The sequence below is a fragment of the Myotis myotis genome, unplaced genomic scaffold (genome assembly GCF_014108235.1).
Source record: "Myotis myotis isolate mMyoMyo1 unplaced genomic scaffold, mMyoMyo1.p scaffold_m19_p_2, whole genome shotgun sequence".
NCBI classification, from domain to species: Eukaryota; Metazoa; Chordata; class Mammalia; order Chiroptera; family Vespertilionidae; genus Myotis; species Myotis myotis.
This window is the reverse complement of record NW_023416324.1, coordinates 215,191,867-215,213,925: the sequence shown is the minus strand read 5'-3', so window position 1 is coordinate 215,213,925 and position 22,059 is coordinate 215,191,867. Positions and strand designations below refer to the sequence as shown.

Here is a 22,059-nt window from a genome sequence, read left to right as displayed (position 1 = left end):
GCAGGAGGGGCCTGTGGCCCACGAGATGCTGCTGGAAAAGGCGCAGTTCTTCCCACGCACGGACAATTCTCGAGACGTCGGGGCTCCGGGGAGGCTGTCCCCGCGCTGCCCGCACTGACCCCGGAGGAGCGGCCGGAGAAAGGCGAGGGCCAGGGGCTGCGCGAGGTCGCACCTTCTTAAGGAAGCAGCCTCAGGCCCGGGCGTCTTAAACCTGTGGGCCTGCGCCTACTCCACGCCCGGTGGCTGAGGCGCAGGGGCCGGGGAGCTGGACGGCCCAGAAAAGGCTTATCGAGATCACCGAGACAGGAGATGGTCTAGAGAAAGCTCGCCCGTACTTAAGAAGTCCGGCCGTCCACTGTAGGCACCAATCCCCACACAGTTCACTGAACTGAACTTCTGATCACGGTTGTGTTGCTCCGCTCCGGGAGGCCTGTGAAGGGCTTCGAGCAGCAGGACCAGGGCCCCTGGGAAAGGACGCTGTCCAGAGTCAGGGCCCCGGCTCCCGGCCCCAGCTCAGGCAGAAGCAATGCTGGGGCCCTGGCTGGTGTGCTCAGTGGTGAGAGCACCAGCCGTGCACTGAAGGGTCATGGGTTTGATTCTCTGTCAAGTGCACGCACCTGGGTTATAGATTTGCTCCCCACTCCTGGTTGGGGCGCGTGCAGGAGGCTACCCATCGATGTCCCTCCCTCCCTCCCTCCCTCTGAAAAGCAATGGGGGGAAATGTCCTCGGTGAGGATTAACAACAAAAAGCGACGCTGGGCCCAATGTCCCACCTCTGGTCTCGCCCATCTGCTGCCAAATCAAAGCTTTCAGCTCCGAGGTCTGAACCCCGAGAGCCCAGGCAGTGAGGGCCGGGCCCGGAGGGGGCGAGCCTAGTCACACAGGGTACCGTCCAGCCGCCAGGAGGACACAGGGTGGGAGCAGGAGGCCTCAGTCCTCAGGCACAGTCACCCTCTGCTCACAGCACCATCGGAGCACGTCACACACACACTGGACAGGCTCCCAGGAGCCATCACAGCGAGAGATGGAAACGCAGCCATCCCCTCGGAGACCCTGGAAACGCCGGAAGCTGGGACGGGGCCAGGATTAGGGAAAGGAAGCTTTGCCCCAAAGTCAGAGGCCTCGGGAAGCTGGGACGGGGCCAGGATTGGGGAAAAGAAGCCTTGCCCCAAAGTCAGAGGCCTCGGGAAGCTGGGACGGGGCCAGGATTGGGGAAAGGAAGCCTTGCCCCAAAGTCAGAGGCCTCGGGAAGCTGGGACGGGGCCAGGATTGGGGAAAGGAAGCCTTGCCCCAAAGTCAGAGGCCTCGGGAAGCTGAACACCATCTGCCCACTGCATGGCACCGGCTCCCGTGTCAGGGGCTCCCTCAGACCCTGCTGTTCTGTCACCTTCACAGGTGAGGAGGAGGGGGAGGGGGAGGAAGAGGAGGAGAAAGGGGTGGAAGGGAAGGAGAAAGGGAAGGGAGGAGGAGGGGAGGGGAAGGGGAGGAGGAGGAGGGGGAGGAGGGGAGAGGAGGAAGAGGAGGAGCAGAGGGGATGGGGAGGAGGGGAGGTGGAGGAGGAGAAAAGGGGGAGGAGGAGGAGAAAAGGGGGAGGAGGAGGAGGCGGAGGAGGAGCTAAGAAAATTGTGGGGTACATGGACGTCCTGCTGGGTGGGCTCTGAAGCAGCCCTTGTTCCAGGGAGTGAGGCAGTCACAGCCCTGGAGCTGGGTCCCCCGAGGGCCCGGCCCTCCTGAGAGGGGCCCACTCTCCAGGTCACTGTGCAGCTCTGACCGACCGACGAGCGGCCTGCAGCCCACCCGTGTGGCCGGCAGGTCTCTCCACAGGCCTGGCGCCCTGCGAGGACTCGGGCAGGCGGCTCGGTGAGCTCGGACCCGTGTCCAAGGTCGTGTCCAAGGTCGTGCGCCTGGGCACGGGCAGCGTGGACAGGCCCCCTCACGCCTCTGACGGCTCCCGGTGGCTGGGCCCAAACATGTCTTCCCTGAGTCCTGAGACAAACGCCGGCTCAGCACACGCGTGCCCCGATGTCTATGACGACTCAGTGAACATGTCTTAAAGGGAACACGGTGAGCTCGTTGGTCTCAGCCTCCAAACTGATAAAAGGGTCAAGATCGTTAAAACATTTCCCCAAATTCATCCTTTATTCCAAGAAGTCAGGTCCTAGGCACTTTCAGCTCCACTACAACCCCCACCTGCCGGAGTCCCAGACACTGCAGCTCATGACTCTACGGAGACCCTTCATTCCGAAGGTGTGGCTCCCACACGAGAAGGGCTGGGGTGCGAGTGAGGGCTCCCATGGGGAAGGGTTGGGGGTGCGAGTGAGGGCATCCATGTGGGAAGGGCTGGGGTGCGGGTGAGGGTACCCATGGGGGAAGGGCTGGGGTGCGGGTGAGGGCTCCCACAGGAGAAGGGCTGGGGTGCGGGTGAGGGTACCCAGCCATGGGGGAAGGGCTGGGGTGCGGGTGAGGGCACCCATGGGGGAAGGGCTGGGGTGCGGGTGAGGGTACCCATGGGGAAGGGCTGGGTGCGGGTGAGGGCTCCCACAGGAGAAGGGCTGGGGTGCGGGTGAGGGCACCATGGGTGAAGGGCTGGGTGCGAGTGAGGGCACCCATGGGGGAAGGGCTGGGTGCGGGTGAGGGCACCCATGGGGGAAGGGCTGGGGGTGCGAGTGAGGGCACCCATGGTGGGAAGGGCCTGGGGTGCGGGTGAGGGCAACCCATGGGGAAGGGCTGTGGGTGCGGTGAGGGCACCATGGGGAAGGGCTGGGGTGCGGGTGAGGTGAGGGCACCCATGGGGGAAGGGCTGGGGTGCGGGTGAGGGCACCCATGGGGGAAGGGCTGGGGTGCGGGTGAGGGCAACCCATGGGGGAAGGGCTGGGGTGCGGGTGAGGGCACCCATGGGGGAAGGGCTGGGGTGCGGGTGAGGCACCCATGGGGGAAGGGCTGGGGTGCGGGTGAGGGCCACCCATGGGGGAAGGGCTGGGTGCGGGTGAGGGCACCCATGGGGGAAGGGCTGGGGTGCGGGTGAGGGCACCCATGGGGAAGGGCTGGGGTGCGGGTGAGGGCACCCATGGGGGAAGGGCTGGGGTGCGGGTGAGGGCACCCATGGGGGAAGGGCTGGGGTGCGGGTGAGGGCACCCATGGGGGAAGGGCTGGGGTGCGGGTGAGGGCACCCATGGGGGAAGGGCTGGGGTGCGGGTGAGGGCTCCCACGGGGAAGGGCTGGGGTGCGGGTGAGGGCACCCACGGGGAAGGGCTGGGCACTGTGTGAGGAGGCCATTCTGGGAAACCGCCCCGAGGACAAAGGGCGCCGGGATTCTGTGACATGTAAAAGCCTGACCTTCCCTCCCACTTCCCACCTTCACACTCAGAACCGACGGGCATCGAGAGTGAGAACAAAACCCAGACGCGCAGGAGGGACCGTGGACACTGTCCCGCGGCCTCCAGCTCCAGGGGCCGATCTGGGGGCCTCGCCTCCGGGACCTTCCTCCCGAAGGGGATGCTGGGAGTTCTGCACGACGAACACAGGGTGCCCCTGGCAACGGCTCTGCAGGTCTTTAACCGTTTCCGTGACAAAACAGAAACTGATGTGCGAGGCACTGGGACACCGGCAAGATGTCCGACGCAGAGGAACCGCGCAGGAAGCACACGAGAGCCGGGCGAGTTTGAGAAACAGAGACACAGACGAGCCAGGCCAGGCAGCGCTCTGACCCCAAGTCCACGGGAGAAAAGTGCCCAAGCCCTGCCCGGACGCTGCTGCCCAGCGGCGACTGTAAACGGCTGTTCTCAGTACAACGCGGGGCTCGGTGAGGCCAGAGGGCGCAGCGCCCACAGCCGCTGGCTGAGCTGAGCCAGGGCTGCTCTGAAGCACGCGCGCACACAAACGCCTGTGGACGGTTTCGCCTTCCTCCTCCATTAAAAAGTTGTGCTGGTCTGACCTGGGGGTGTGAATGCTAAAAAGCAGAACTGCAAGAACTTTCTGGAAAAGGCTTCCTTCTTTCTGGGGGACTTTACAGTTAGTTGCCTGAGGAACCGGTTGTGAAAAGAGGAGAAGCTGCACAGTGTGACACCGATGAAACGGGGATTTTAACTCAGAAGTGTCACTCTGGCCCCTGCCCGGGCCAGCCTGCCCCACGGTCGGCAGCGGAAGCCACAGCGTCCGGCCTGGCCGACTGCACGCCCCACGGACACGGGTCCCCTGGAGCCCCGGGCCTTCCCAGCTCTGGGATCCACCGGAAACCCCGGCGCCGGTCACGCCAGGCCCCGCGCCCACCGGGTGCACTGGCTCCGGGGTGCGAGCGGAGGGCACGGCTCCCGCGGGCCGGCCGGGAAGCTGACCCAAGCGCCGAGCTCTCAGGGTGGAGGCAGAAAGTCACCCCGCGCTCGGCCCCGGGCACTCAGGGTCAGCGCTCGGGCTCGCGCTCCTGCTCAAGGCCATGGGCGCCTCCTGGAGCAGCGTGTACTGAGGTCTTGGGGACCTCCTCATACTCCCGGAAACCAACGACTCTGCACCCCATGTTTCTCCCACACACTCTGCTTCCTCGGTCATCACTGCCTGGGCTCCCACCGCGGGCCAGGCGCCCCCCAGGAACTGTCGCACGGTCACGTGAGGGGAGGGGACAGTGGGTCTATGGGACGTCCTGATTACAAGACAAACACGGCAGGGACCCCATTCCGCTCCCCGAAAGAACACGGCTCCTCCGTCCTCGTTCCCCAGTGGCTGATCCAACGCCCCGTGCTTCCTCCTCCTGCTCCCCGCGTCCTCCTCCTCAGCGCGCACTCCCTGCGGGCAGACCCCGCACAGGTGTGCATCCGTGTGCACAGAGCGCGAGCGCACACGGGGACGACCCATCCCTGTCCCTGGGCAGGGCAGGAGGCACCATGTTCAGCCACACGCAAACCTCACTGAGGGCGAGGGCTGCTGCTGTGGAAGGAGGTGGCGACTCCAGAGGAAAAGAGGGAGCAGCCACGCTTCTCCTTGGCCGTGTCCATCAGACTTCCGGCTGCTGCGGGACAAAGAACCGAGGGACATGGGTCTTGTCCGTGTCTCTCGTGCATCTGGCTGGTCCTTCTCACAGTCAGGACCAAACTGGACTCGACAGGCAACGGCAGGGCGGGGCTCAGCTCTGAGACTGGGGAGCTGGGCAGGTCCGTGTGGCAATGCACGGAACAGCTCTTACGGGCCTGAGCCTCCCCCCAGGGCCGAGCTCAGCTCTGAGGCCCCGCGGCTGCAGGAGGAGGAGGCCTGACCTGCACACGGCGCTGGCCTCCTGCTTCAGCTCTGCGGCTGCCTCGGGCGAGGGCCTGCTGGCGCCTCACCTGCCCTCCAACCTCAGAGCCCTCCCTGTTCTAGACACGCCTGTGTCCTCACCTGCCCTCCAACCTCAGAGCCCTCCCTGTTCTAGACACGCCTGTGCCCTCACCTGCCCTCCAACCCCAGAGCCCTCCCTGTTCTAGACACACCTGTGCCTTCACCTGCCCTCCAACCTCAGAGCCCACCCTGATCTAGACATGCCTGTGCCCACACCTACCTCCAACCCCAGAACCCGTCTGCGTGCACCTGGCAGGAGAGAGGTGCTCTCTGTGATGTAACCGCCCCCTCCCCCACGCCGTCAGAGGACCTCGCTCTACCATCAGACGGGCTGGTAGAATCGTTTTCCCAACCGCACAGGGACGTGAAGCTGTAACTGGGTCTGAGAAGTGCCTCTGCTGTGAGGGCAGCAGTGATGCCAGGCAGAGGCGGGTTGGTGCCGTGGCAGTGACAGCAGCCTGGCACCCTGGGCGGTGCTGGAACATGCTTTTGTTCAGAGACTGGCATGACATTGCAGGACATATGTTTAAAAGTCCTTCCCCATCACAGACTCAAGCGGTTGGGAACTTTAACAAAAACCCACAAAGTCACCGCGATCATGACGAGGTCTCGCCCAGGAAGCTGCTTCATGAGCGGACGTTCAAATCGGGCGAGCGCAGGCTGGTTCCTAATGAAGTTACGCTGGAAACATACAGCTCAGCACTGAAGAACTGACTAAACGCAGCCTGTAAAACGAAGCTTAATCCACCTCTTTAAATAAGTATCGTGTCAGAGCATGAATGCACTTTTAATTAAAGAAACCAAACTGCCCTAATAATGCCAATCAATTCATTTTAAATTAAAACCAGGCAGAGACTACAGAGAAAAATATTACACGACTACAATGAATCATGAAGACAACTTATTTAATTTGGTAAATTACGGCAAACTGCTGCTCCTCGCACGCCTAGCAAAGCCCTGACGTAATGACCACTAGCGGAATGGGTGCAGGCGGAGGCAGAGGCGATCGCCTGCTGCAGGCGTCCTCTCCAGCACGGGGCGCGGCGGCCGAGGACCGGACCGGCGGCAGCTGGGAGACGCGCAGAGGACGGCGCTCCCACGGGAGGGCAGGTTGCATCTGGGACAGACAGATTTCCCAGGGACCACGGTGAGGAAGCCGGGGGGACCCTCTCTGGCGATGGCTCCTCCCGTCCCCTGGGGGCTCGGGTGTCCGAGGTTGATGCCCATCCGTGACTTTGGCCCAGGGCGCGCTGCCTCTCGGGTGGCGGGGAGAACACAGTGCACTGAGCAGGGGGTGGGGTGAGGCAGACAGGGTGCAGGTGTGACCTGCCCGCGCTCTTTGGGGCTGGGTGCCATCATGGTGAAGTGGGAGCATCCTCGGAGTGTGTGGCGGGGGTGCCGGGGTGCAGGGAACTCGGGGGCGGGGGCTGCAGGACCGGGAGGCAATGGGCAGCACCACTGCTGTTTATGTCTGGGTTCAGGGAAAGCTCATTTTAAAGGCTCCTCATTACCAATGACCACAAACAAAAGCAAGACCGTTTCTCAACCCCGAGCTCACCGCTCAGGTTTCCCAGCTCCGCTCCGAGGCCTCGCCAGCAGCAGCGGGAACGGCGTGCAGCACGCGCTCAGGCCAGGCTTTGCTTCCACGGGTCACCACGGCTGCTGCTCTGAGATGGACGTGATGGGGACGGGAAGATTTTGGCAGAGACCCTCAAACTTGGGGACCAAACACTCCCAAGTTCTTCTCTGTCTCAGTCCTTCCTGGGACCCACGTTGGCATGGCAACGGTGACGGTGAGGGTGACGGTGATGGAGACGGTGACGGTGATGGGGACGATGACGGTAAGGGTGACGGTGATGGGGACGGTGACAGTGATGGAGACGGTGACAGTGATGGGGACAGTAAGGGTGATGGTGATGGTGAAGGTGATGGTGATGGGGACGGTGACAGTGATGAAGACGGTGACAGTGATGGGGACAGTGTGATGGTGATGGGGACGGTGATGGTGATGGGGACAGTAAGGGTGACGGTGATGAGGACGGTGACAGTGATGGAGACGGTGACAGTGATGGGGACAGTGTGATGGTGATGGGGACGGTGATGGTGATGGGGACAGTAAGGGTGACGGTGATGAGGACGGTGACAGTGATGGAGACGGTGACAGTGATGGGGACAGTAAGGGTGACGGTGATGAGGACGGTGACAGTGATGGGGACAGTAAGGGTGATGGTGATGGGGACGGTGACAGTGATGGGGACGGTGACAGTGATGGGGACAGTAAGGGTGATGGTGATGGGGACAGTGACGGTGAAGGTGATGGTGATGGAGACGGTGACGGTGAGGGTGATGGGGATGGTGACAGTGATGGGGACGGTGACAGTAAGGGTGATGGTGATGGGGACGGTGACCTGGGGGAGGGGGGCTGCGCAGAGGACATTCAGTCATGGCCCTGGATGGAGGCAGGATTATGGATCTGATCTCAGCACTGACCATCACTGATGAAACATTGTGCCCATTGGTTAGGTCCCTCATGCACGTCCTGTCACCGTGTTTGCTTTGCCCAATTCCCATGCCCCGCCTGTCACAGGTTCTAATCCCTGGAGGTTACAAAGCCAGGCGGCCGGTCCCACCCGTCCGTCCTGAGCAGCTCAGGTGCCTGCTGCTCACTGGCTGCCTCGGCAGGTGGCTCAGACCTTCTCGTGCCCCAGAGTCTTCGGTGAAGCCAGTGACTCCACTTCTCCTTCCTAAGCGTCGGGCCCAGACGCCGGAGCGGGTCCCCGTCTCCCCACCACATCTTCCGCATCTCGACTCCCTCTCGATCGTGCCGTCCTCCCTCTTCCCAAGACGTCGCCTCATTTGTTCCCTCAGCTGTTCCCTCCCGCCTCCTCCCAGTCTGACTCCAACTTACAATTACTCCTACTTTAATTTATCACTGCGGTGCCTGTGTTCACCGCTTCCCTAATTAAGAGAACACTGAAAAATTAAAATTATCGTGTCATGAAAACACTCGGCGATAGAACACACGAGACACAGACCCATTTAGAAACCCCCACAGCCACTGCCCGGGTTCCCGAACGAAGAGGAGTGAGTGACGAGAGGAGATGAAGAAACGCTCAGCACCATCCCTCCGGCCCACGGCCGCGTCTTAGGACAGGAAGGGCTCAGCGCACCGAGATGAAGGGAGATGCTCTCAGAGGAACAAAGCACCCGCCACCCCCGGGTGTGCGAGGCCACGGCAGCCTCCCACGGCCACCCTGGCCAAGCTGTGCTTCCCACAGCATCTGCGAGCCAGGTTCCCTCGGGGCTGCAGGCGGAAACCAGCCAGGAGTTGCGGGCGGCGGGCGCGGGCTCTAAGGCGGGCACGCGCTCTAAGGTGGGCACCCACTCTAAGGCGGGCACCCACTCTAAGGCGGGCAGGCGCTCTAAGGCGGGCACGGGCTCTAAGGCGGGCAGGCGCTCTAAGGCGGGCACCCACTCTAAGGCGGGCAGGCACTCTAAGGCGGGCACGGGCTCTAAGGCGGGCAGGCGCTCTAAGGCGGGCACGGGCTCTAAGGCGGGCAGGCGCTCTAAGGCGGGCACCCACTCTAAGGCGGGCAGGCACTCTAAGGCGGGCAGGCACTCTAAGGCGGGCAGGCGCTCTAAGGCGGGCACGGGCTCTAAGGCGGGCAGGCGCTCTAAGGCGGGCACCCACTCTAAGGCGGGCAGGCGCTCTAAGGCGGGCACGGGCTCTAAGGCGGGCGCGGGCTCTAAGGCGGGCACAGGCTCTAAGGCGGGCACGGGCTCTAAGGCGGGCGCGGGTTCTAAGGCGGGCACCCACTCTAAGGCGGGCAGGCCCTCTAAGGCGGGCACAGGCTCTAAGGCGGGCACCCGCTCTAAGGCGGGCGCGGGTTCTAAGGCGGGCACCCACTCTAAGGCGGGCAGGCCCTCTAAGGCGGGCACCCACTCTAAGGCGGGCACCCACTCTAAGGCGGGCAGGCGCTCTCAGAAACGCTCAGGAAGACAGCTCGCTGCGCATGGTCTCGGGGGGGAGACGGTCTGTGGACGTGGCCCAGTGAAAAGAAAGCCTAAACCCACGAGGGCGCGAGGTGGGTCGGGAACCGGAGGAGCTCTGGGAGGAGAGGGAAGCGCGGCCGGCCAGGGGACGGGGTCTGAGAGCCCTGCGCGGGGGCGCGGAGACACAGCGAGGTGGGTCTGGAACCCGGAGGAGCTCTGGGAGGAGAGGGAAGCCCCTCAGGGGACGGGGTCTGAGAGCCGTGCGCGGGGACGCGGAGACACAGCGCCCGTCACTGGAGATGCCAGGACTCGCGTCTGTGGTGAAGCGCCCGGCGCCCGGAGACGAACACGATGGAGGCTGGGAACAGGGCACACGCTGCTCGGGAGTCGGGTCCCAGCTCGAGGCTCAGCACGGCGGGCGGACTGAGGCGGCGGCGGGCGGATGAGGCGCCCCTGCGGCTCCGGGGCCGCGCCCGCCGGGCACCTGCTGGCGGAGCTGGGCCTGTGCGGGCGGAACCTGGCCCTGCCTGGCCGGCACCGCGGGTCCTGCTGGGCCGGACCGGCCTCAACCCCCCGCGCTGGGTTTTAGGGTTTAGAACCAATTTGTGAGGAAAACAGGGACAAGGGTTCCAGCACAGAAGAGAAACATCCGCCACCTCGGGACACACGCGGCTGCTGGCAGGTGGAACTGGACAGGCGGACGGACAGAGGAACGAGCGGAGGGAAGGGGACACCCCATCCGACTTGGAGGGCACCTGCTGAAACTGTCCTTGCACCTCAGAGGAGTTTTTGGACAGTGTCATGGTCACTGCTCCCCAGCTGGTCCTGGGGCCTCTGGGACCCGCGGTCAGAGTGAGCCCCTCTCTGCCACGGCCCCCTGGCCCCTCGCTGCCGTCCACACCTGGGGCCCCATGGCCCAGGCCGCCCCACGCAAGGACAGCAACACGGACGGAACACAGTTCTTCCTTCACCTTGGCGCCCGCCCCACCACACTCAGCTGGCTGGTGACATCATCCCCTCCTCTCTCCCCCTCCCCCCCCTCCCCCGGTTATAACAAGCGATGCTCTTGCTCTCAAGGTGAGTCGGTGCAGACCAGCTCACACGGAGAGCCGGAACCGGGCTGGAGGTGAGGGGGGCCGGTGAGGGAGGCGCCTGAGGCGCTCACACAGAGAGGTGGCCAGCAGGAGGGACAGGTGGCGCCCTCACTGACACAGGCCACTGACACGCGCGTTCGCGGACGGCTCCGTGACCACACGTCCCTGCCCTGGCCCCAGGACGCCCCTCTGAGGTGGCATCGTATCACCGATGAGGACACAAATGCAAAGGAACCTGAGCAGGCCCACCGCCCCGGCCTGCGTGGACTTGCACCTGGTGTGTGTGCGTGTGCGTGTGTGTGCGTGTGCGTGTGTGTGGTGGGGGCAGTCTTGTAGGACTAAGCCCTTACCTGCTTGGGCTCTGGTGTTATCTCCAGGTGGACAGTGTGAGAATTGAGATGAACCGCAGGACCAGCTGGTGTCCGAGAATTGATGGTGTGGGGACCCCCTGTCCCACCCACACACGTTGGAATCTGGCCGAGTCGTCGTATGAAAGAGAGAACAACCCGCTGCTTGTTTCAGGAACCACCGTGCTAATAAAGTCTTGTAGGTAACCCCTCCCCAGCTGTATTGGGGTCTGACTGACGAATAAAATATATTTAAGATGGACATGATGAGTTATATGCAGTGAAATAATCACTGATCAAGCTCATCAATATATCACCTCACACACTTACCCCCTGTGTGTGTGTGTGTGGTGAGAACACTTAAATCTACTCTCAGCAAATGTCAAGTACAGCCCAGTCGTGTGGCTCATGGTTGAGTGTTGACCTAGGAACCAGGAGGTCACGGGTCGATTCCCGGTCAGGGCACAGGCCCGGGTTGTGGGCTTGATCGTTGGTAGGGGGCGTGCAGGAGGCAGCCGGTCCGTGATTCCCTCTCATCACTGATGTTTCTGTCTCTCCCTCCCTCTCCCTTCCTCTTAGGAATCAATACAAAAGTACTATTTTAAATGTCAAGCACGTGATACAGTATCACTAACTCCAGTCGCCATGCTGTGCACTGCAGTCTCCTTGTGAAGTAACTCATCTCATAACTGAAAGTGCACCCGTCTGACCAGCACTTCCCCATTCTGCCCACAGCCCGGCCCCGTAACCGCCACCGCCTGTTTCCACTGGGGCTAGAATTACCCGACAGTGCGGCAGGCTGCACTGGGCCCCAGGACATGAGGAGGAAGTCCTAACCCGTTCTTCCCAAGGTGACTATTGTGGAGATGGGGCCTTTAGAGGGCATTAACTTAAAAAGAGGCCTTTCAGGGGGCCCAATTCATCAGAGAGATTAGGACAAAAATGGGAATTCAGAGGCGTGCACACGGAGGGAAGACCACACGAGGACACGGCAAGAGGGTGGCCGCCTGCAAGCCCTGGAAAGAGGCTGCGGAGAGACTGCGCCGGGGCACCCTGGCCTCCTTCGCCTTCGGGCTGTGGGAGAGTAAGGGCGCTGTTCCCGCCGCCCGGTCTGTGGTGCGCTGGTGTCGTTCGCCCCAGCAAACCCAGACGTGGAGCCTCCGCTTCGCTCTGAATCTCCATTGGCTGATAAATCTCACCAGAGTCTACCCATTCCGTGACCAGGGCAGCCACTGCAGAGGCCCGAGGCTGGCCATTGAAAACAAACCACACACACATGCACGCACACGGGCATACCAAGCACACGCATGCATACACACACGTTTGTGCACACACACGCATACACAACTTCTCCCAGAGCTCCCACTGAGGAGGGACAGCCAGGGACAGTGTGCGAGCGCCATCCGGGGTGCTTTGCTGACTTTAACTGTTGCCCATATTCTAGAGGCAGAAAAATCTCATACCTTATTTCAAATAATCCCTATTAATATCCCTTCCTAGCCCTCAGACGATCTTAAGAAACAAAAATGAAATCAGAAACTCAGTGAGCTAGAAATATCCGAAACGTCTCATTCAGAATGAATTTATCGGCGCAAATAACGCAGGAAAGAAGCCGTCCATCACCGGAGGCTCCCCCCAAGGCTCCTCCCAAACCAAGAAAGCAGGTGCCACGCGGGTTAAAAACCTGAACTTTGTCGGATGAATGAATCTTCCTGATTATAGTCTGTTCTTGTGGATGAGTCCTCAGTACAGCCCCTTGTGAAAGGCTCTTTTACCAAGCGCCCCCTACTGACGGCAGCGGGAATGTCAGGCCCACAGAACAGGATCTGCTGATGGGAACACCTATGAAGGCTTCCATCACATCGCGGGGTGAGGGGGGAACTGGGGACGGGCAGGGAAAGGTGAAGGACGTCAGTCCAAAGGGGTGAAGACCGAGGAGCTCGTACCCTGCTTGTTGCTCAGGACCATGCGCCTACAGGTGCACAGGAGTCACAGCCGGGCTTCCTCTCCCCGCGGCAGCAGCATGGACCGCCCGCCCGCCCGCCCGCCGGTGGTGTTTCTGAAATAACCCGGCACTGTCTCAGTCTGACTTCCATCACTAGGCTCAGAAGAGCATCATGAATCCACGACCAGATGCACACGGACCCCCGACCCCAGGGAGCGTGTGGCCTCAGCAATGAAAGCGGAGGCGGCCGGGTGTCTGCGGGCCGTGCCTGACAGGCAGTTACTGGCCGCGCCTGTGTGTGCTGAGAGGGCAAGGCTTTCAGTTTTTACAGGCACTGTGCTCTCTGGTTCTGGTGAAAATAATTATACGTTATTGTTCAAAACAGTTTTTTTCTTTTTCTAGGAAAATTAGTAACAGAATTTCAAAAAAGATTAAGAAATTTCTAAAGGTTATGGAAGATTCCAACCTCACCCTTTTCAGCCACTTGGGTGATTATCACATTAACAGCCCTCGGTCTTTAGTGCCTGATGGACAGACAGTTGGCTAGACAGACAGCTGCAGACCAAAGGCGTTTGCAGAATGATAATGCACGCGCTCCAGAAGCAGCATGTGCTGAGATATTACTTCTGCTCTGTCGTTTCTATGAGACCTGAGTGGGCCCAGGTGACACTGCGATCCCTAGAATGGCCCTCACAGAGCAGCCAAGGCGCGTGCAGCAAGCACACTAGCAGAGTGGAACAATGAAACAATGAGAAAGTGATAATTGCCTCAAAAGAAGTCAAGAAAGGACGAAAAAGGAATATAAAATTAGTGGGACAAATAGGAAAACACTGAGATGACAAAAAGCAGAACAGGACAAGCTACACCACATGAATACTCATCAGAAGGAAGCAGAGTGCTGTCTCACACCGCGCAGACAGACGCTGAGACGAGAGGCATTCCTCGCAGCAAAGCGGGGCATTTAGTAACGACGGGAGCTCCACTTGGCCCGAGAGGTATTCTGAAACTGCATGTACCTAACAATATGGTGTAGGCGGTGACAGGTCAGAAAGGAGAAATCCATCCGTCACAGCTGAACTGTTAACACTCCTCTCAGCAAGAGCTAGACAAGACGTAACTTGGGAAGGTGACGATGACACGAACAATGCAACCACCAAGGAACCCGGCTAACTGGAAGTACAGGACGTGCTACACCCAACCACCGAGCCTGCCCCTCTCCTCCAGGCAATCGACACTGGCTCTCTGTGGCGCCATGAAGCAAATCTGAAAGAGTGTCAAGGGGCTGAGATAGAGTGTTTTCTGATCACACGCTGGAATGACACTAGGAATCAATAACATAAAAGGTGACTAGAATATCCCCCAATGTTTGCAAGAAAGCAATGCATTTATAAAGAATTCAAAGAAGAAATTACAATGGAAATCAGAAAATATCTTGAAGTGAAAGATAATGAAGATATGACACATTAAAGCTATAAGATGCAGCAAAAGCCATACTTAGAGGAAAATTTATAGCATTATATGCATTACATTGGGGGAAAAGACTGAAAATCAATAATTTACGTATTAATCTCAAAAAACAAGAAAACAGAACAACAGATGTAACCCAAAGAAAATAGAAGGAAAAAAATGAGTAGAAAACAAACATCGATGGATTGCCTCCCATACGTACCCGACCAGATATTGAACCCACAGCCCGAGCATGTGTCCTGACCGGGAATTGAACCCGTGACCGTTTGGTGCGAGGACAACGCCCAACCAACGGAGCCACTGGCCAGGCAGGTTTAGGTGTTTTGACATCATGCTAATCAGCCCCACCCACAACCACAGGTGGGCAGAGAGCCAGGGCTGCCGGGCGAGGCACAGTCACCCTGACCATACGCACGCAGAGCTCACCTCGCTGCCGGCTCTAAATGCCTCGTCACGGATTATGAAATAATGGAATCGCTATGAAGATGATTTGGCTTAAGATATGGGTGGTTCCTCCCAGGACGCTGACCAAGTAGCATTTCTGCATCTTCTGCCGTGACAAAGAGCCGAGCCTCTCGTCACGCGTGACCACGAGCCTGCTTTGCAGACGGTGACAGGAAGCCTGCTTACATGTGTCCATGCGCAGGCTGGAGGCTGGTTACATGTGTCCATGCGCAGGCTGGAGGCTGGTTACATGTGTCCATGCGCAGGCTGGAGGCTGGTTACATGTGTCCATGCGCAGGCTGGAGGCTGGTTACATGTGTCCATGCGCAGGCTGGAGGCTGGTTACATGTGTCCATGCGCAGGCTGGAGGCTGGTTACATGTGTCCATGCGCAGGCTGGAGGCTGGTTACATGTGTCCATGCGCAGGCTGAAGGCTGGTTACATGTGTCCATGCGCAGGCTGAAGGCTGGTTACATGTGTCCATGCGCAGGCTGGAGGCTGGTTACATGTGTCCATGCGCAGGCTGGAGGCTGGTTACATGTGTCCATGCACAGGCTGAAGGCTGGTTACATGTGTCCATGCGCAGGCTGAAGGCTGGTTACATGTGTCCATGCACAGGCTGGAGGCTGGTTACATGTGTCCATGCGCAGACTGGAGGCTGGTTACATGTCCATGCGCAGGCTGAAGGCTGGTTACATGTGTCCATGTGCAGGCTGAAGGCTGGTTACATGTGTCCATGCGCAGGCTGGAGGCTGGTTACATGTGTCCATGCGCAGGCTGGAGGCTGGTTACATGTCAATGCGCAGGCTGGAGGCTGGTTACATGTGTCCATGGGCAGGCTGGAGGCTGGTTACATGTGTCCATGCGCAGGCTGGAGGCTGGTTACGTGTCCATGCGCAGGCTGGAGGCTGGTTACATGTCAATGCGCAGGCTGGAGGCTGGTTACATGTGTCCATGTGCAGGCTGGAGGCTGGTTACATGTGTCCATGCGCAGGCTGGAGGCTGGTTACGTGTCCATGCGCAGGCTGGAGGCTGGTTACATGTGTCCATGCTCAGGCTGGAGGCTGCGGGTCGGGGTCACCTGCATCGCACCCTCCTCGGCATCGGGGACAAGTGACCATTTCCCAGCTGCTGCAGAATGGAAAGGACCACAGTGCTCCGTGTGCGTGGGCGAGCACAGAGGACGTCGCCTGACTTGAGTGGAGCGCAGATCTGCCGACCAACAGCCCAGCAGCCAGAGTGGCAACGGCCGAGAGCCCAGGGGCAGCGACCAGAGGCAGCGGAGCCCCAGCCCGGAGGCGCGCCCTCGGGAGCATGGGCTGCGGCAGGGGCACGGGCAGGGGCCACGCCGTGGTCTGGCTGGCAGCCCCGAGTTCACCGTCCCCTGGGCTGGGCTATTAATGGGCAGGACCAGAGGGCCCACACATCCTGCCACTGGCATCTCCTGAGGGTGCTGGGCCCAAGCCCGGTGCCCACGGGGCCAGAGCAGACCTTGCACGCACAGCGGGCACTGACCTCCGGGCCCGGGCACTGCCCGTCACAGGAGAGCCTGGAGCCGCCCTGGGTCGGCCACTCGGGAGGTCGGGGGCGGGCTGCGTGTGGGTCTGCGCGGGAGACTTGGGGCCCCTGAAAGGAGAGAAGGGCAGAAGGGAGAGGGCAGGGGGGGAGGGGAGAGGCGTGGAGGGGAGAGCAGGCGGCTCCTCCTCTCACTGTGGCCATGAACTGGCTGCGTGGCCTGCAGCCGATCCCACGCCTCCGGTGCACAAGCGGCCTCGAGGTCCTGCCCAGTGCTCACAGCCTCCCCTTCACGACATGACTGAGGAACCCAGGCTACCGCCTCCTGTGGCTATTTCAGTGAAAATAAATTAAATTTAAACAAAACGGAAACTTCAGTTCCTGCCTCATCAACCACATTTCAGACTGTCAGAGGCCAACGCCCTGGCGGTGCAGACACCGACCGTGCCCACCAGCACGGGGGGCTTCACGGGCACCGTGGAGACCGCGCCCACCAGCACGGGGGGCTTCACGGGCACCGTGGAGACCGCGCCCACCAGCACGGGGGGCTTCACGGGCACCGTGGAGACCGCGCCCACCAGCACGGGGGGCTTCACGGGCACCGTGGAGACCGCGCCCACCAGCACGGGGGGCTTCACGGGCACCGTGGAGACCGCGCCCACCAGCACGGGGGGCTTCACGGGCACCGTGGAGACCGCGCCCACCAGCACGGGGGGCTTCACGGGCACCGTGGAGACCGCGCCCACCAGCACGGGGGGCTTCACGGGCACCGTGGAGACCGCGCCCACCAGCACGGGGGGCTTCACGGGCACCGTGGAGACCGCGCCCACCAGCACGGGGGGCTTCACGGGCACCGTGGAGACCGCGCCCACCAGCACGGGCGGCTTCACGGGCACCGTGGAGACCGCGCCCACCCGCACGGGCGGCTTCATGGGCACCATGGAGACCGTGCCCACCAGCACGGGGGGCGTCACGGGCACCGTGGAGACCGTGCACGTGGGGACATGCAGCTCACACAACATTCTGGAAGTCACTTTTGAAAATATGTATATTCTTATTGATTGAGAGGCAGGGAGAGGGAGAGAGATAAACACCAATGATGAGAGAGAATGACGGATCAGCTGCCTCCTGCACGCCCCTCACTGAGGATGGAGCCCACAACCTGGGCATGTGCCCTGACCGGGAATCGAACGGTGACCTCCTGGTTCATAGGTCGATGCTCAACCACTGAGCAACATGGGCTGGGCTGGAAGTCACATTTTTAAAAGGAGAACTGAATGCAAGGTCAGAGCCTACGTGAAGCAATGAGAGAAAGCTGGGTATGTGTGTTGTGTGTAGCCAGGTATGGAACAGAAAAGGATTCGTCAAAGACACCTACAGGTAAGTCACACCCATGCACACCGAGCTGTGGCCCAGGGTAGATGCTATCGCTTTTCCCCTAAAGGGTCCGCGTGAGACCAGGAGCCGTCTGCAGCCACTGCCGTTCCAGGCGGCAGTGCCACGTGGGTAGCGCATAAAGCGCAGGGCTGCACCCAGCCACACGCTAAGGGTAGGGTCTGTATGAAGACGCCAAACCTGTACCGATGGCATAAAAGATGGCTTCACAGCGCAGAAGAGCAACATTGACATGACATCCAATGTTATCGGTTCTCCCTAAGGGCCTCCCGCCTCCAAGAAGCCTCCGCCATCTCCAACAGGCTGGTGGGTGTGTCTTTGTTTTCCTTCTTCGAGGGGGTGGAAGATAGCTTGAACGTAACAGAATAAGCTTAAAGTTCACAAGTGAGAATACGAATAAGCAAAGGAAACTGGCCAGGAAAATAAATTCTGAGGAGACAAAGAATGGGGGAGAATTAGTCCTATTCATTGTTAAATAGGCTAAAGCAGCATGGAATTGGTTCAGAGACGGGCAAAGGTCAGCAGAAGAGCCTGGCTCCAGCATAGCTGACCATTCAGGTGCCAGTTCCAATCTGCAGGGACAGAAGTGCCTCGGGAGCAACGCTGAAGCCGCGGGTAACGTGCAAAACAGAAACCCGAAACTGCACTCACTCCTTATACCAAACCCCAACGGAGGAGAGGCACGCGTCAAAGTAAAAATACAGAAGCTCCAGAAGGAAACACACTCCCCTACATTTTGGCCCAGAAAGGATTCTCTAGGGATGCGCAGAAGATGGGAAGGTGAAGTTTCTCCATCTGAACTGCAAACAAAAAGAATGAAAACTTCTGGGGCAAAACAACAAAACCCACACAACAAACATAAAATCAAGTGGCCAACTGGAGGACACACTGCAATTTATGAGTTAAAGTGTCAATTTCCTTAATTTATATAAAAATCTCAGAATTCATGTAAGTACAGACCAAAACCTTACCAGACAAGTAGCAAAAAGATATAAGCAATCAATTTGTAGAAAAAATCAACGACAAATGACCAATAAGCATTAAAGGTGAGATCGTCTTTCCACCTGAGATCCGGCGGGACAGAGAACAATCCTGGGACTGACGAGAAGGCGGGGAGAGAACTGTGCACGCAGGTGACGGGAGCTGGACTGGAAACCACAGACAGCCAATTGGCGTCTATCAAAATGCAAGATAACCACACCCCCGCTCAGAAATTTCACTCCTAGAGACGCATCTCACAGCCCTGGCCAGTGTGGCCCAGTGGATAGAGTGTCGGCCTGCAGGCCTAAGGGTCCCGGGTTCAATGCCGGTCAAGGGCAGGTACCTTGGTGGCAGGCTCCTCCCCGGCCCGGGCCCTGGTCGGGGCACGTGAGGGAGGCAACCAATTGATGTGTTTCTCTCACATCGATGTTTCTCTATCTTTCCTTCTCTCTTCCACTCTCCCTAAAATCAATGGAAAAATATCCTCAGGTGAGGATTAACAGCAACAACAAAAGCATCTCATAAACACTTATTATTTTTAAGGATGCTGCTTGCAACACTGTTTATACAGGAGAAAAAACTAGAAACAACCTAAATGTCTCTGCTTAAATCACGTCTATTCTGGTCATGGAAGGCCAGCCAGTCATCAAAGCAATGCACTGAGCTCACTGGAAGGATGTCCACGGCGACTTTCAAGGCAAGTGGTGAAGGAGTGCATCCAGCACACTGTAAGAACTTGTGTCTGTACAGACACTGCATGTTACACATGTGTAGAGCATACATGAAAGGCGCACATGGGAAACTGGCGGAAGCCGGTCCGTCCTTGCTGCTTGACACAGTCGCTGCAGGGAAGAAACATCTGCACAGCATATGTCTCGGGGGACCTGGCGTATATAGCATACTGTTCTTGAAGTGTTTGCTCCCCCTCTTGGCGCTATGTGTTTTAACCAAGGTCACCTCTCCGAGGAAGGTTGTTTCCCCAGGTAGGGATTTTTCCCTGAAGTTAGGGAGGGAATAAAACCCCTTAACTAAGTGCCAGGCGGGTAGTTAATCACTTTAACTACGAACAATCATGCTTAAGCTACATAATCTTTACTCCCTGGAATGGAGATAAGAAACGCGCTAACCTTTGGAATAGAAATTGACAGGATTAAAATCAACTGGTATAAATACAGATGTAACAAGACAATAAAAGACAGAACCTGGCGACTGAACCTGGCTGGAGAACCTGGCTGGAGATCCTGGCTTCAAAACACAACTTGGCTGGAGATCCTGGACAGAACCTGGCTGGAGATCCTGGCTAGGCTGCTGATCAACTGAACGCTGTCTCCGTGTCATTCCTTCTTCGCCGACTCCATCCACACCTTTGGGGACCCCTGGACGTGCTGGGGCTGGACCCCAACAGAAAACCTCACAGAGGCCGCCTCTAGGAAACGGGCGGAGAGCAGAGGATGGGGTTGTCAATGTCCGTCTTTATCTTTATGACCAAACGTTACTTTCATAACTGCCCTTCGCTCCCGCAGCACAGACGGCAGGGCCCAGCTGGCCCTCAGCAGGTGGCGCTTATTCCCAGGGTGCACCCCAGGAAGGCTCCCCGAGGCCCCACGGACCCCACAGCCAGCCCTACGGACCCCACGACCAGCCCCGCGGACCCCATGGCCAGCCCCGCGGACCCTACGGCCAGCCCCGCGGACCCCATGGCCAGCCCCGCGGACCCTACGGCCAGCCCTGCGGACCCCATGGCCAGCCCCGCGGACCCCACAGGTCCACGGACCCCACAGCCAGCCCCACGGACCCCACAGCCAGCCCCACGGACCCTACAGCCAGCCCCGCGGACCCCACCGCCAGCCCCGTGGACCCCACAGGTCCACGGACCCCCCAGCCAGCCCCGCGGACCCCACAGGTCCACGGACCCCACAGCCAGCCCCACGGACCCCACGGCCAGCCCCACGGACCCCACGGCCAGCCCCGCGGACCCCACAGCCAGCCCCGCGGACCCCCCCGGCCAGCCCCACGGTCCCCATGGCCAGCCCCGCAGACCCCACAGCTAGCCCCACGGACCCCCCGGCCAGCCCCACGGACCCCCGGCCAGCCCAGTGGGGAACCAACACAACGGGTGGGTAACTTTTGCCTAAGTTGGCGGTTAGGCTGGAGAGGGGCATGTCATCCTGGCCCTGCGGCAGAGAACTGGTCCCCAGCACCCGAGCCCGTCCCCAGTGCTGAAGCCCTCGCTCCCTTCGTCCCCACTGGGGCGGCGGATGCGCAGCACCTGGGATTAGGGCTCCAGGGCCAGACTGCTGGGCGCTGCGCTGCGTCTGTAAGAACCAAGTTTGTAAAGACGGTTCATTCGCTATAACTGAGCACAGCTGGCTGCCCAGCCTGAGCCCGCGCAGCTCACAGGGGAAGGCCGCTGGCGCCTCTCCGGGCTGATGGCTGCAAACAGCGGCGGAGATGAGGAGGTCGGCTGAGGGGCCCTCTCGGATGGGACGTGCCAAAGAGGGACAGCACCTTCGCTCCACCGGCTGGCAGGTGCAGCGGAGATTTAGCAGATGACAAGCACGTTCTGAAAGGAGCTGTGTGGGCCCTAAAAGGCATTCGAAGAGCAATGAGAGCGAGGCGGGAGGGGGGAAGAGAGAGAGGAAAGGGCGGGCGGGGGGGGGGGGGGGCGACCGCCAGCAAACATGGCGTGTATTTTCCGATTCCAGTATTTATCTTACTTGCGCCAGGCAGCTAGGACTGCTCATCAGCAAGAATGATGGCATGCCTTCGAGTTTATGAGGTTCTTATATTCATTATCTTATCTGAGATTTTTTTTTTAAGTGTTTCATTTCTTAAGTAGTTTTCAACTTTGTAGCAAAAACATCCTTTTCAGTACAACAGACTCCGCGGATATCACAGCCGTTCTGAGTACTGACAAGTGTAACGGACGTACATCGGTGCGGTGACCTTAGAGCCACGGGCTCTGCTGGCCCAGAGCAGCTCACGCCGCCTCTAGAGGTGCCTCAAGTGCTTTTGGAAAAATAAGGCTCAATGTCTAATGGACTTAAAAGAGCAGCGCCTTCACTGTACGCTGCTTTTACTTCCGTCGCGGCACAGCAGGCGCCGTCCTGGGCACAAGACGGGGGCAGTGAGCAGCACAGACACGGCCCTCTGCGCGTAATGATCTGACAAAAGGGCGACGGCACTAAACACTGACCGCGGGCCGGCACCACGCTTTGCCAGGCACGTATGTGGTAGCCTTTCCCCCTCACACCCCACTTCACAAGTGAAGGGAGCAAAGCACAGAGTGGGGAGCTACCTGCCCAAGGCCACACAGCCACGCTGCCGGCAGAGCTGGCGTTTGAGTCGGGCTGACTGGCTCTGGGCCCACCCTCTTTACACGGTATCACCCAGCTTTTAAAACACACCACTCCACACCAAGGCAGGGATCTGGCCATGACGGGCAGGTATCGTGGGAAATGTATGTACACACCCCAGGGAATGACAGAGCCACCTCCGCGAGGGCCCCTTCGGGTAAAGGAAACCCGGCCGGGCGCTGTGTGGGGTGCCTTCTGCTTCCATGGTTCAAACT

General features: G+C 59.6%; 2 protein-coding genes across 2 annotated transcripts in view; both read right to left on the bottom strand.

Annotated features, from left to right (window-relative positions):
* Positions 1-22,059, bottom strand: part of RCAN1 (regulator of calcineurin 1) — a 58,780-nt gene that overhangs the window by 26,535 nt on the left and 10,186 nt on the right. The gene's annotated exons all lie outside the window — the stretch shown is intronic.
* On the bottom strand, positions 10,410-17,268 carry LOC118675194 (gibberellin-regulated protein 14-like). The gene is made up of 2 exons (XM_036347471.1): positions 13,158-17,268; positions 10,410-13,035 (listed from the first exon to the last, which is right to left on the bottom strand). The coding sequence occupies exon 1, from the start codon at positions 17,132-17,134 to the stop codon at positions 16,502-16,504; it is 633 nt and encodes a 210-aa protein (XP_036203364.1). The 5' UTR covers positions 17,135-17,268; the 3' UTR covers positions 10,410-13,035; positions 13,158-16,501.